This window comes from Callorhinus ursinus, unplaced genomic scaffold (assembly GCF_003265705.2).
Source record: "Callorhinus ursinus isolate GAN/ISIS: 27379988/994484 unplaced genomic scaffold, GSC_fseal_2.0 scaffold22, whole genome shotgun sequence".
In the NCBI taxonomy this organism is placed as follows: domain Eukaryota; kingdom Metazoa; phylum Chordata; class Mammalia; order Carnivora; family Otariidae; genus Callorhinus; species Callorhinus ursinus.
The window spans coordinates 10,216,091-10,231,806 of NW_027397084.1; the positions used below are offsets into that span (position 1 = coordinate 10,216,091).

The 15,716-nt window shown below is 40.3% G+C and overlaps 1 protein-coding gene across 6 annotated transcripts in view; it reads right to left on the reverse strand.

Moving 5' to 3' along the window:
• The window catches only part of PKHD1 (PKHD1 ciliary IPT domain containing fibrocystin/polyductin), a 484,077-nt gene that overhangs the window by 277,141 nt on the left and 191,220 nt on the right, over positions 1–15,716 (reverse strand). For all 6 annotated transcript variants that reach the window (XM_025890503.2, XM_073905082.1, XM_073905080.1 and 3 more), the window contains 6 exons: positions 10,964–11,174; positions 10,241–10,398; positions 7,757–7,948; positions 4,763–4,888; positions 2,595–2,651; positions 2,116–2,246 (listed from right to left, as the gene is read on the reverse strand). In XM_025890503.2, coding sequence (XP_025746288.1) covers positions 2,116–2,246; positions 2,595–2,651; positions 4,763–4,888; positions 7,757–7,948; positions 10,241–10,398; positions 10,964–11,174 — 875 coding nt within the window. The remainder of the gene's footprint in view (positions 1–2,115; positions 2,247–2,594; positions 2,652–4,762; positions 4,889–7,756; positions 7,949–10,240; positions 10,399–10,963; positions 11,175–15,716) is intronic.

A 15,716-nucleotide genomic window follows, 5' to 3' on the forward strand; every position in this document is an offset into this window, starting at 1 on the left:
CTGGAGTGGTCGGGGGTGGGAGGGATGGGGTGGCTGAGTGATAGACATTGGGGAGGATATGTGCTACGGTGAGCGCTGTGAATTGTGTAAGACTGTTGAATCACAGATCTGTACTTCTGAAACAAATAACGCAACATATTTTAAGAAAAAAGAAAAAGAAGAAGATAGCAGGAGAGGAAGAATGAAGGGGAATAAGTCAGAGGGGGAGACGAACCAGGAGAGATGATGGACTCTGAAAAACAAACTGAGGTTTCTAGAGGGGAAGACGGTAGGGGGATGGGTTAGCCTGGTGATGGGTATTGAGGAGGGCACATTCTGCATGGAGCACTGGGTGTTATGAACAAACAATGAATCATGGAACACTACATCACAAACTAATGATGTAATGTATGGTGATTAACATAACAATAAAGACTTTATGGGAATGAAAAAAAAAAAAGAGGAAAAAGTAAATGAAATCGAGATAGAAAGCATCTAATGGGAAACAAAGAGCTTGCTTTAGACTCAGTTTTGTCCTTGCTGACTTGGTACTATTCACAGGTAAGTCTGCAAAAGCTCAGGTGACCTATCAGCTTTTTAGATGGCCCCCTGGTCCCCTGCACCTATAGTCAACTCAATTACGCCAGTAGACAAGAGGCCAGGACCTGTGGCCCCACTGCAGTGGGCTACCCAGTGAAGCAAAGTCAGATGGACAGGACCCCTGGCATACAACGCAGGATTTAGATACATTCCAGCCTCACGCAGGAAGATGAACTGGACAAGGCTGAGGACTTACTTTCCTCTGGATATTTCAATGTAGTCAAGGCTGTCTGAGAAAGCATACAAAAACAGAGTTCTTTAGGCTCCAGAGCTGTGGGAATAACTGTGGAACAAGCCCCATCGTTCCCAACACATTAAATGCTGCTCTTGTTGTTCTGGGTCTGGAGTTTGGTTTCCTTCAGTCTAAAGCAGTTCAGCTTCCTTTCCTCACTGGCATATTAGCTGCCCCTATTAGGCACCTAAAATGGTGTGTAAGTGCTGTGCTTGGAATAAGTGTAATTAAGAGTCTGGAGGAAGGTTGAGGAGATAACCATGACTTTTATTAGGGGTTACTCAGCTGAAGATAATTAAAAACAGATGATCAGAAAGAGACGTTCATTCTCTCAGTTCCTCAGAAATCTGGCATAATTGCCATGATACAAGAAATGTTCAGACTAGTGTCCGGGAAGACTGAGGCCCTTAACCCTTTGGTAGATGATCCATAGGATAGACTCATTAAAAGCAGAAACTAAATGGCCTTCCCACTATTCTGATGTAACTCTTCAATCACAGATCTATGGTTAAACTGTACTCTAAAAAATTAACTTCTTAAGGTGTTCAGAGAGAAATTTACTAAGGAAAAGTAATGTTAAGTTGTACTAAATAATGGGATAAAAAAGGCCATCAGAGTGTGCTTTATTTGTTCTGGAATCTGACATGATCTCATATACGTCATGACTTTGCTGACCCCTAGTTCTTTTTTTTTTTTAAGATTTTATTTATCTATTTCAGAGAGAGAGAGAGAGAGAGAGAGCACGCACAAGCATGGGGAGATGGAGAAGCAGGCTCCCCACTGAGCAGGGAGCCCAACGTGGGGCTTGATCCCAGGACCCTGCGATCATGACCTTAGCCGAAGGCAGATGCTTAACTGACTGAGCCACCCAGGCGCCCTGATCCCGAGTTCTGAATACTCTTAAAGGGCAACAGTATGACCACATTTATAGAGTAAGATAATGAAGACTTAATAAGTAATTATTATTGGAATTGAGACAAAAATCAGCAACCACAACAGACAGCTCAGGAAGATATTATAGTTTGCGTTAATCTCAAGGACCAGAAAATAATCTATATCTACTTTGCTTTGCTACAGGTAGCTAGATATTGCTTCAAAGAGTATTCATAGGAATTTCTGAGAGAATGATTACGTTTATTCTAAAGCACTTGTTTAGCATAAAATCATAAAGTTGTTTTTCAGTACCAGTGTACCACAAGTAAACATTTCATACCATCCTACAGCTGCTGCCCCTCCAAACAACTTTTGGAGTGAATTGGATGGCCTCTCAGCTCTGACCTTCCTAGTGGAGCTACAGGTCTTACCTCTACAACGTTGGTGGGATTGCAGATATAGATACCAGATGGTGTCAACATTTCAGGACTGGAGAGTCCCTCGGTGCCAGAAACACTGATGATCACATTGTTTCTTATTATATTTCCCTGTTCTGACCAGTCTAATTTAAGAAAAGATAAATCAAACCCAGAGGAGCCACAAACATAATTAAAATTTACATACCTCGACAGTCTTGCTTCTACTAGTACACATTACAGCTTACGTCATGCATACATGAATATATATATTTAGAAAACATTTAGTATGTCCCACAAATTTAAGATAACTAACATTTTGCCATCAGATCTGTCCGTAAAATACATGACAACTTAAGTGGAGTGCAACTCGATTTAAAACCAATTTCATGGAACACTACATCAAAAACTAATGATGTACTGTATGGTGATTAATCTAACATAACATAAGATAAATAAATAAATAAATAAATAAAACCAATTTACATACTTACCAATTTTTTTTTCAGGAGTCGCCTCCCAAGAGATATATTTTATGTTCATGTCTGTACCTGAGAACAAAGGTCGTTACTTCACGCATTTCATGCCACCCAGGAAAATGAGAGATACAGCAATGCTATTTCTTCTTCTGGGTATGGCTTATTTAAATTTGTGTGTGTGTTTTTAATTTATCGACCAGACAAAGAGTATATAGATTATATGGGCTTTTTAGTTCTAGAGTATTCTAGTGAATCAGAAGTTCATTTTAAACAGAATAAAGAACAAAGAAACAGAGGTACTGTTTTACTTCTTAGGAAGAGTCTAAGTGACTGTCTCCATAGTCAAATGCCACATATGTATGTGTCCGCTCCAGCCCCTTCCCTAGCTGTTCAAATTGGCCACCAACTATCCGCAGTGGTCTGGAATAGAAGAGAATAAAAGATCATGGGCCCTGCTACAGAGACCGATTAGCCATGTATGGGGCAGCAGTAAAGAACAGTCCCATGGACCCTTCTCTTTATTAGGTATTTCAGTATATGAGTTTCCCATGTCATTTCATAAACTGTGTTTACAAACCCATTTTGCATGAAATTAAGTACTTTATCTATAATGCACTAATAAACAAATATTCTAATTTCATCACCTGCAGTATAATAGATGTCAAGAGCTTCCAATTCAAAATAAGCACTAAAGGCGAAATTCCTCCTTCAGGTTTGTTTCCTCGCCTAGTTAATGTCTATTCCATATAATCGTTTTCGGCTAAATTAATATTGTTAGGGTACCTTCCTGAATTTCTGCTCCAGGTTTTGGCAAACTTTTCCCTTACACAGACAAAAGTAAGAATAAACAAAGTCAATCTCCACCTGTTAATTTAACTGACCTGACGCTGTTCTTTTCCAATCAAAAGATTTTCCTGCACCTGATTGCCACGATTGTCCTTAGTTCTTTGTCTTCTAGAGCTGGAGTTTGTTTTAAAGCAAGTTTATATGATCCGTATTTTCTCACTAAACAGTTTCCCTCTCAGGATTAGGACCTTTATAGCTTTTTTTCTCAACAGATCATTCTTAAATGAAACACACACATGTTCCCACTGATGGTATCACAGAATTAATTTAAATATGAAACACTATTTAACAAATATAACAAACCTCTGATTTGCTTTTGTATTGCAATATATTCAAAGACCTTTTGTTCATTAATTCATTCATTTCTTTCAACAGATATACCTACAAAGGACTAGTTAATGTGCTAAATGCTAAGGAAACAATGTTCACATGAAATCTGGTGGTACAAACAGACATTAATCAGATGATCAGAAACATGATATGTAATTTTAAATCAATAAATAATGACTGGTCCTCAAGGAGCTTAAACACAGGGACTTGACTTGGGGGTGTGGGGGAGAGAGCTTTTCAGGAGGAGAGAGAGCAGTATGAATAGAGGGAAAGAGTTTGTGCAAAAGCCTTGAGGGAAAAAGAAATGTGGTCTTTTGAAAGAATTAAATCAGTTCAGTGTAGCTAGAGTGCAAAGGAATAGAAAAAGAGCAAGACAAGTTCACAAACATTAATAGAGACAAAATCACTGAGGGAGACTTCTAAGCCAGGTTAAGGATTTAGGATTGTATTCTAATAGCAATAAGAAATTCTTAAAGAGTTTTAAGGATGGGAGTGATATGATGCAATCTGCGTTTTTTAGGGATAATTCTGGGTTCTGTAAGGGGAATGAACTTTAGGAGAAAAAAGTGTATACAAGTGACCAAGCAGAAGATTCTGAACCATGAGCTTCTTTAGCAAGCCACAGGAGAAACTAAGTACAGAATTCAGAATTTTTAACTTCCTGTCCAACATCAAGGCTTAACACTTCATGAGACTGGACAGAGATTTATTTATGTGACTTTAAATTATGGTGAAAATTGCTGACAGTAAATGTGAAAACCTCCCATTTCATATTTATTAACCTGAATTGAAATGTCACCTTTAAAAGATCAGTTTCCTCTTGATACAGTTGAGGAAGCTAATTAGTGTTGGGTAAATTTAAATTCAGAATTTTAAACTATGGCCTATTTCCAATGATCAGAGGCTAAAAGTTTTACAGATTGGGAATTCAAATTTTGGGAAAATTCCTCTTGAAAAACTATTTGTCCTACTCAAGAATGCCGAAATTAAACAAGTTCATCACTTACCTACCAGCAGTGCATGGCCTAAAATATTGTAGAATACATTACTGTCCACCTTCAGGCCCAAGGTCCTTGACATGCTGAGGCCTCTACTGAAGGAGCTCCACACTGTGCAACCCTGTACATAGGAATCTGAAGAGGAAAGAGTAAGTCAAACATTTGAAGTGAATCTTGAAGGCTCCTTAGATTCTGTTGATCATTTCCAAAGCAAACTGTAATATAACTGAGAACATTCCCCCCACAATAATGAAACTCAGGAAATGAGGAGTTGGAAAGAGGAATCAAATCAAGAAAATGGGCAACTCAGGCCAATGCACCTCAAAGATACCAAGGATAAGCAAGGTGGAATCCAAGAGTCAGGTGCTAGAAAGAAAACCATCTGAGAAAGAGACAGTATGGCCAAACCACCAAAGAATTCATGGCTGTCAGGATTTCCAATTGGCCACCATCTTTGCTATCCTCATCACGATATGGCAGACAGTAGATAAGAGAAGTCAAGGACAATGTGAAGAGTACTCTTGAAGGACCAAACCATGAACTTTGAAAATCACATCTTCCATGTGGAGATACAGTCATCATTTCTTCAGGCTGTGACATAATTTTTTTTAACTTGCCAGGCAATTATATCCTTGGCCCAAGACAGCCAGAGATTCTTATTCAAAATGTAAGCAAAGCCAGAGGTTGACCTGAGGATCATGATTTTCACATTTGAATGTGGTAGGTTGATGAAAGTGAAAGGCAAGTACCTCTACTATGCTAAAAGAAATTGACATTTAGGAAAATCATTACCCTGGCTCCATGGGCATATTTTAAAACCCCCCTCCATGATGTTATGTCAACTGGATCAGTCAATAAATAAATATTTACTGTGTATCAACTATATATTTCAGGAATTGGGCAAACAAAACTAAGTAAATTCTGCCCTTGTGTATCTTCATTCTGGTGTAGGAAACTTACATTAAAATAATAATGGATAATTAAATGATAAATCCTGATAAAGGAGTTTTATATTATTTCCAGGTAGTGAGAGATATTATATAAATATCAAATGTTTGAAGTACTGAAAAAATTACTTTGGTTTATGGAATAATTTGACTTTTAAATTGGAGCTATCCAGAAAATTCTCAACGACAATGTCACTACAGACACTGAGCCTCCACATTCTCCTAGATCTCAGCTCCTCTGGTACCAGATACCCTCACCAATTAGTTAGGTGACAATATTACTCACCAATAAGTTAACCCATCCATACCCACCTCTGTAGGAAACACTGCCTGCTGCAGACTTTTCCTGACTCCAGTGTAGGCTTGCGCATCCGAACAATCAATAAGCACTGATGTGTTTTTGGCGCTATTATGGGCGGAATTCAGGGATTTACCTATAAAAGTAGCAAAGATTCCAACACCCTCTAACTCTAGTGTCTAGGGGCAATTGGCCACACAGGGTACAAGAGCCTTCAGGGCATGAAACAATAAGAGATTCTTTGGCAAGCATGACAGAAGTTTCTAACCCCTCCCAGGAAAGACAATCGCATTTTAACAGAGACCTACAGGGGTAATGTATGAATTCCGTGCTTTTCAAACTTTTTAAAGCACTGAATCCTTTCCAACTAAAACTAAATTTAAAAAAAAAAATAGATAAAAGTGTAGTTATTCTGAAGCAGGTTGGAGGAGACAGATAGACTTTTGAGCAAAGAAGGACTTTGATTACATTTAATCGATATAACTCATATGTGACTTCTACCCTGACTGATACTGGAACTTGTCCCACATCAAACTTTATGCAGCACTGTAAGCACCAGGAGACCAAAGAACCAGGGAGTAGGGTACAAAGATACTGATCGTTCCAATGTGCTAGGGAAGGAGCCACGTTAGGAAACATCTCCCTAAATGAATGTCAAAAATAAATAATGTGGAGAAGATCTGGAAAATTAGAATAGACATCCTTGGTTGTGCAGATTATTTGAGGTGAGCAAAAAAATGCTGCAGGTGCCAGGATTCTGTCCTCGAGGATCTCAAGGATTACTTTGTCATTGCCTGCTGAAATTCTACCATCTCTCTAGACCCGCTTGAACCACCAAGTATGTCCTGATACTTTCTGTCAGACATCACCCCCAGAGCACCACCCCTTTTCAGGAAGGCAAAGCTTGAATGTGTGGGTGTTGGAGACGCTGGGAGTGGGGAGGGTGATTCAGAAAGGGAGCTGCTGTCCTCATTACCTAGCATCTCTGGTTCTCTGCATGTCGGCATCCGGTATTGGGTTTTTGCCCTGGATGCTCCTATGTCTCTCCAACTTTGGTTTTAGAACCTTTATCTACATCCGGTCATATTCTTCTTTTCTGGTTCTGATCTTGTTTTTCACCTAGTTGTTCTCACCTGCATTTGATGTTTCCTGATCCCTTCCGGTATCTTTAGCTCTGGCCAAGATCTGCACACTCTGCCTGCTCAATGTGCCCAGGAGAAATACCTGGTTCTCAGCCCATTCTCCCCCATTTTCCCAGGTAGAAGACTCCTCTGAGGTAGGACAACTTCGTATGGAAATGCTTTCTGCTGTGCTGGGCTCTCATAGCCCTGATTATTTATACTATTCAATATCCATTTACCCGCAATCACAAAGCTAGTAAATGACAGAAGCAGGATTCAAAACAGATTTGTGTGGCTCACTCCATGTCTGCTGTACCTATAGTGATGTTTCCCACAGTGTATTCCTTAGACTACTTGCTCCAGAATCACAAGGCTTGCTTTTAAAAATTCAGATTGCGAGGCCTACCTTAGACCAGAATTTGTCAGGGCAGAGTCTATAACCCTAAATTTTAGCGAGCGTCCCAAATAATTTTTGTTAGGCATACTAAAATTGGAGAACCACAGATCTAGAGTATAAATTATCTACCTTTGAACCCCCCCATGTCCCCACCTGTCACCTATCATGACCCTTGCATTTATAGCCTTGAACATGGAAGAAGAGAGAAAAATGAGAAGTCATAGGCCTGGACCTGCTTACCTCTCATAGCTCCCACCAGAGTCAGGGAGCTCAGATGCTCACGGAAGGCTTGCCCCAACACCCGAAACTGCACTCCCTTCAACTGGACCTGGCTGGGCTCCTCTGGGAAAGACTGAACAATGACTCTGGCCCCCAGATCCCTGGATCCCAACATCTTCTCACTCTTGGAATATAAACAGTCCTGCAAATTCCCTGAAACACAGAATGAAGTCGGGGGGACCTGAAGCATGTGCAACGTGCTTCTAGACAAATCATCTGGTATGAAATTTACTATCAGCACAAGGGACAAACCATTATTGTTTGTTTCATTTAATAATCTTATTTCCCTTTTACTTTGATTCTCCTCTTTGGATTATTAATTAAAACATCTGATAACTGGGACATGATGTTGCCTTCACTCTATTATTTCCAGAAGCCCCCAAATCAATCACCTTAATTACTGTCACAAAGAGGCTGACTATAACCTACAAAACCAACCTAAATAGATGCTTATTTCAATCCAAAAGATCCCCTGGAGGGAGTGTGCAATAAAATGACCTTCTCGTGGTTGATAATTGTAGGGAAAAAATGTGAGCACTGAATGTAATCACAGCTCTTTTTAGTCTTAAGCTGTCCAGTGGAGTTTCCCCCCCTTTATTTTGCTGCTTTGTAGTTTGGGGACATGGCAATAAAGCCACTGCAGAAATGGCAAAGGGCTCCAGAGAAGCAGCTGAGCAGCATCCTCCCCACCCTCACCCCCAACACCACCTTCCCAGCCAGTTCCCTAGGGAGGACAACAAACTGAACAACTCTAATACACTCAGTTACCATTGCATCAAAGTGTTGTGACCTCAAGATCCAGGACACTTTCTGTGGACACATGGCATTTGGTGGTGTGAACTAACCTCAGAATGGATAAGAAATCATCTTCTAAATTAGTTCTTTATTATCCATGTTAATAAATCAAAATGCCACAAATATAAAATGATGTATCATTCCACAGTGAATAATTCACAGTAAATCTGCTAACACCCAGGAAGAAATATATAAGAGGTAAATAAAGAGGTGTGTCATATTTGTATGCTTTATCACAATTTTGATTATTTCTGCCAGTGATCCATAATATTTTGAGTGGCCAGGCCTCATATTATTTATTTGGCTATCTCATTTCCACACTTCAGCCCCATACAAAGAAAGGGCGAGTGATATGTTATTTTTTTTAAGGAATGTCTATTTTGATTTTTTTTTTTGAGAATTTTGTAATAACATTTAAGAGTTGTGATGAAATCAGGGATTTTTCCATTAGGAGCCAACAGATTTGCAATGGCCCAGACCTAGAAGCATGGGCTCCCTAGCAGCACAATCAAATGCAGCATTTTAGACAATATGATCTGAGAATACCTGTATGAGAACTACCGAGACAGTCTGAATACAGTGCAGTTCCCATTTCAGCAAAATTGTTAAATTTGGCAATCACTGGATTCTAACCCACAGTATCCAAACCTTTTTCAGAATGACATGTTTGTGAGCTAAGTGACTGGGTGGTGGAGGGTAGAATCAAGGTCCCTCTCACCCAACCACATCCCAGCATGACACCCACATGCATCTATATGTAGACACGACTCCAAACCTTTAACTCCAGCCATGACATTTCTGCCAGGCTCCAGACGCTCACAGGCACCTCTACGCAGGTCCCGGCTTGGCATCTATCCCGACATATACAAAATTAAAGTCATGATCTGTAGCCTCCCATTCCAAAAGCTGTTCTTCTTGCCATCTCACTAAATAGCCTCATCATCCATCCAGAGCTCATGCCTGGGAGTCATCCTTGACACCCACACCATCCTAAACCAAAGTTGACAAATGATATCTTCACAACATGTGAAAGCCTCATAATCTACAGCCTGGGAAACTAAAACATAACCTACTAAACTAACCATCCCTGAAATAGATGTTTAATAGGCACATCAGTGTGATTCAGTGCCTGTTATTCTTCTAGAAGATAAATGGACTTTTTCAACCACTTACTTAAAGTATGTGGTAGTTCACTCAGAAAACAAACTCTAAAAGTAGGGGTGAGGTGGGGGGGGCACAAGAGCCCCATCAGTCTAATCAGTAAGAATGTTCTGCCTGGGTCTATGACTCTGGCATTAAATTGTTTTCCTGAGAATTTTAGAAGGGGCCTGGAATCAGAGTTAAGACTTCCTTATAAATTTCCTTGGAAATTCAATCTGACTCTCCGGATTTAATTATTTAACAGGATTTTTTTTTTCCCCAGAGAAATAATTTCACAAGTGGAAACTCGTTTACCTCATTTACAAGGTCGTGGAAGGCAAGAGACGAAATGACAATTTATCAAGAGCATTCTGAAAACTAAAGAATAATATGGACATGCAAAGGTTAAGGGTTTATTCCATTTTGAAGGAAGTCGACATTACTACATATTGTTTGACAGGAAGAACATTCTTTTTCACTCATTGACTTTCCAGCAAAATACTTCTCTACCTTCTGAAGCACAGGCCTCCTGGCATGAAGCAAGGTGCTTCATCCTCTCAGCAGTGAGATTTCCTTGTATGGTGACACTCCTGCTGAGCAGCACTACCATGACTTTTAAAACATGGCGTTCTCCAGCCACCCAATTCTCTGTGAAGTTGTGAGAATATCTGAAGAAAAAACACATGGAAAACACTCATCTGAAGATATTACTCCAAATCTGACTAAAATAGTAAGCCACTAGATTAGCATAATTCTCCTTTGGGAGTCTGTTTCTTTACAAACTCAGGTACAGAAGAGTTGAACTATGGGCACAAGTGTGTGAGAATTAGGTGCACTGCACCGTAAGACGAAGTTCTAGAGTCTTACAGGAAAAACTTATTCAAGAAGTCTGAATCTTTCGGGAGTGGGGGGATGGGTTAGCCTGGTGATGGGTATTGAGGAGGGCACGTTTTGCATGGTGCACTGGGTGTTATGAACAAACAATGAATCATGGAACACTGCATCAAAAACTAATGATGTAATATATGGTGATTAACATAACAATAAAAAAATTAAAAAAAAAAAGAAGTCTGAATCTTTCAAACGTTTTGTGCTTTGTAATTTTCTCATCAACACATCTAGCATTACTTAATGTCAAAAGACATCATGGAAAGACAAGCAAGTGTCCAGATGCCAACACAGTTAAGACCTCATCTGCTTCTGTCGAAACGGAGCCAAGCTGACATTCAGTACCTCAAGGGTGACCTCAGATGGAGGTCTGTATTGTGCACAGCTTCCACAGTGACAAGCTCTTCCGTGGGTTTGACACCTTCAACACCTATTCCACCAATGATGACAACTTCATCCCCAGGGCGCCAGTCCACGGCATCCTCCAGAGCCAACACTGTGTCCTGGGCTGAGGTAGCTGCTCGAAGATGGGTGACAGTTACTTCTGGGAGCAAACCTAAAGCCAAGTGAGGAAAGCTTGCCTTGAGACATTTTAATAGTTCACATGAGTTTGATGTTATTCAGCCAAAGAATTCTGTGAAGGAAGAGTCTGGGAAAGCAAGCTTCAGGCTTGATGAGCACCAATGCTTTTACTTTTTTTTTGGATATTACTTTTCTCATCTGTGACATGTTGCAATAAAAAATAATGCAGGATTGAACATGGCAGGGGGTGAAAAGTACAGGAATTGGAGGCAGGCTCAACTGACAATCGAATCAGTTTTGCCGTGTTCTAACCAAGGGTAATATACTCAAGGATGGGCTCTGGTTTCCTTCCCCACAGAGTGGTAAGAGGATTAAATGAGAAAACTATGAAACATCTAGGTTGGACCTTGCACGTAATAGATCTAAAACATATTTTAGTCTTTTCCTTCCCAGCATCACACTGTTTTGAGAATGAAATTTTACCACCTCTTTCTTACGCCAAATAAAAACAAGTGGCTATGAGAGTCTCTGATATAAAAGTTCATAACAAATCTCTAACCTGAAGACTTCAGCTCAGTTTACAGATAGGGTTAGTAGAATACAGAATCAAAATTACCTTGGATTGGTTGTCCTAAGGCTTGATGTATTAAATGATCCCTTCAAACTCTAAAGTGTGTGTGTGTCCAAGATGGCTTTGCTAAGCAAAGCTGAAGACGGGGGAACTTGAGATTCTAGATATCTTGGTTTGTATCAGGGTCCGGCTCATCCATCTGATCCTCCCCATGCCAGGATGCTACCCCTTAACTATCAAAGATTCAAGAAGGTAGTCTGTCTCCCAGTTTACTCTGGCCTTTCCCAACAAGGGTCAAGGCAAAAACTTTTTTCAAGCCATTATCTGAAGCAATATTTCAGAAAACACATGGCTTACTCCCAACTCCTTCTTCCTTCCTCAGTACATTTCCTTCCTCCTTTGCAATAGATCATAATTTACCTTTAGCCCACAGCAACTTACTGTCCTCCCTTGTTGCACTAAAGTAAAGTAATAATACTTGAATCTCCAACTACAGAGGTAGCCAACAATAAATCATTTTCAAATTATTTTAAACTTCCCTCTTTATTTATGTGTCTGTGTGTGCATGGGCACTTGTACCAATAATGTTGTTCTAGGCTTAGAAAGGTCCCTAGGTTAATGATGTAATTTCTGAAGTTTACTTGGGCAATAATTTTATCTTGAAATAATTTACAGAGTTCAAAATTTCTAATTATAGGGCAGGTGGAAATTAAGACATAAATCATGCCAAAAGAAAATAATTTTAATTTTATTCCTTGTTTGTATGTTTTAACCTTTGGGAAAAATAAAATAAAATAAAGTCTCTTTATATGTATATGCATACATATGCTAATTTCTGTGATCCATTCTTGAATGTCTATATGGAAAATCTTCTACCAAGCATAGAAAATGTTTATCAAAGACAAAAATGCTCTTAAACTCTGTGATCAATTGTGCACAATACTAAGTCAATATGCAAAAAACACCTACTCTGCACTTACCAACATGCAAACTTCAGGTAGCAGAACCAAGAGTAGGGACAAAAAGGTATTTCTCAACTACTCATTCTTATAATAGTCAAGTCAGAATGAATGAAAAAAAATCACAGAGAATCTTTGAAGTGCATTTTTAACTATTAACATAAACATATGTCCTTTCAATTGTTGACAGAGCTTTTAGAAAGCCGTAAAATCATCTCATAACTTATGCACTCTCATGGCAAAATAACACCTGTCTATGTGTATGACCAAAGCATCAAGCTTAGATGTTTCAACGGTGCCTGCGTCGTATTTCCAGCTACATGGTGGATATTGACATTTGGAAGAGCTACTGTTATCTCACACTCACAAATGTCAAAATAATTGTAATATCACCTGAGCTAGACCCTCTGCAAACACCTTTTTCTCTTCTGACCATTCTGCCTTATTCTTTTTTTTAAACTTTGCTAAGTTATTTTAGTTACATTCCTTCTTTGTTTATAACCTGCCGTATCTGCCTACAATACTCAGTAACAAAGCCCCAAATTCCCTTCCTGACTTTCAAGACTCTCCATAATCTGACTCTACTTGATGGTCTTTGACTCTGTAATAAACTCTCTATTCCAGGAAGCCCAGTCTGTTTACCTCTTCTCATTTGATGGGATCATTTCTTCCTCTATCCCTTCACCCATTTTACCCCTTCCACCTGCGTGCCTTGCCTGCCTTCCATCATCTATTCTTCCAAAATGCAGCTCAAACCCCACTTCTTCCATTGGATTTCAGGGAGCACTTCAGCCCATGCTGATGTCCACTTCCTCCTATAGACCTTGTAGCGATGTGGAGCTTGTACTTGAGCAAAAGATCTGTTTATATCTGGGATTTGGGCATGCCCAGTTTGCGGCTAGACTGTGGGCCATTTGTTTGAGTTGCTTTGCATGGGAGGAGAAGCTTACACAAAGGAGCAGAGAGAAAAATAGAGGATGACTGTCTCACATATAGGCCCTTTTTCCTGGGCCCCTGGACCCACAACTGAACCTGAGAAAAGGACCAGAAGGAACTCTCCAGATGGCTTTTGCACCTGAAGCTCCTCTGCCTGGAACTCTAGCACTAACTCACTCTGCCTCAGTCTTCAGAATGATGTTCAGTTTGGTTCCTTGGAGAAGCCTCCAAGACCTCCCAAATGGGCCCAACCTTGTGTTATAATCTGTCCCATCACCATGTTCTTCTCCTTTCTAGCACTCAACACACTTCAATTTGATCTCTTACTGTAATTCTGTCTGTCTCCCCTACTGCACAAGACAGTAGGAACTATACCTACATTTCCTCACCATCACAGCACCAATGCCTATCATGGGGTTTAGCATATAATGGGTGTTCAATAGATGTGTACTGAATGAGGAAAATCATGACTGAGACATGGAGAAATAAGCACTCCAATGTTCTGGTGTCCAGGTGATCAGGTGGAACCCCAAGTGGCCAAGAGAGATGGTCACCACACTTCATCATGGGACACAATACTCCCACATGGCAGGGTTTGACCAACTGGGTAGCAGTGAAAGCCTGCCCCCTCAGCACCCACGCTTTCAGTACCCTCATGGCAGGTACTAGCAGCAGGGACAGCACCTTCCTGAATGGAGGACAATGACCAAGGAAGCCCAAAGAGGAGGTAAAGTGGATGAAAGAAGCCTCATGCTGACAGCAACAAACAGATTAGTTGATGAACTCACATGACATTTGTCATGATGACACCTATCACAAGCAGGCAGGAGTGCTGAAAAACGCTGGAGATTCTGTGAGAGTTGGGGGCGAGGGGGAGGGAAATACATTTTTTGTTGTCACTGCTGAAATACACACAGGCTGAGAAGGCTCGGCGGGGGGAGGGGGTGGCAGCCATGCTGAGGAGGCAAGCTATGTAACCTATAGTCAGTACCATATATTTCAGTACTAAATTATTCCGTAATTATCACAGTGCCTATGGCTTATCTCCCACCTCAACATTTACTACCTGAATGCATGGCCACTTTATATGTTCCCTTTATATATGTCACAATTCCTAACCCAGTCCTGGGCTCACAATTAGCATTCAACTCATAAGGATTTAAATTAACTATTTTAAATACTGTCTTCTGCACATTCACTTGCAAAATCCCATCAAATATATGCCTAGGAACATCTGGGTGGCTCAGTCGGTTAAGTATCTGCCTTGGGCTCAGGTCATGATCCCAGGGTCCTGGGATCGAGTCCCGCATCGGGCTCCCTGCTCAGCAGGGAGCCTGCTTCTCCCTCTGCCTGCCGCCCCCTTGCTTGTGCTCTCTCTCTCTCTCTCTCTCTGTGACAAATAAATAAAAAAATCTTTAAAAAAAGATATATGCCTAAATAAATATATAATATCCAATATGCTTAAAAGCAGAACAAACAACACAAACATTAAGAACTTAGAATAAACCCAACCTACGCTAAGTAGCTTCACTTGAAGTAAGAACTGTTTGTTTTTTCTTGTTGTTTTTCTTTTGACAGATTAAACAGATTAGGAAACTGAAATGCTTCAGGGACAATATTTGACAGTCATGAGACATCAGGTCTGAGTTCTGAAACCGGGGCTTCTGAGTCCAGAACCAAAGAACTGGACACATAATCAAATTGCTGGCCTCTGGAAATAACTCTAAATTAACTGTACCCAGATAGTTTTGATACTCAAAAAATTATTTTCCTTACTTCATAAATGTTATTTAAATGCCTCACAAGGCAAACCAGCCAGCTTCTGTGATGAAGAAAGCGTTACCCACGCTGTAAACGTGAGTCATTTCACTTCAAGAACTCAGAAAACCCAAGTTGGGCACCTCTCTTCCTTTCTCTACCACAAATCAAAAAACATAAAAATACAGTTTAAAAAGCTCAATAACTGGGCGCCTGGGTGGCTCAGTCGGTTAAGCGACTGCCTTTGGCTCAGGTCATGATCCTGGAGTCCCTGGATCGAGTCCCACATCGGGCTCCCTGCTCGGCAGGGAGTCTGCTTCTCCCTCTGACCCTCTTCCCTCTCGTGCTCTCT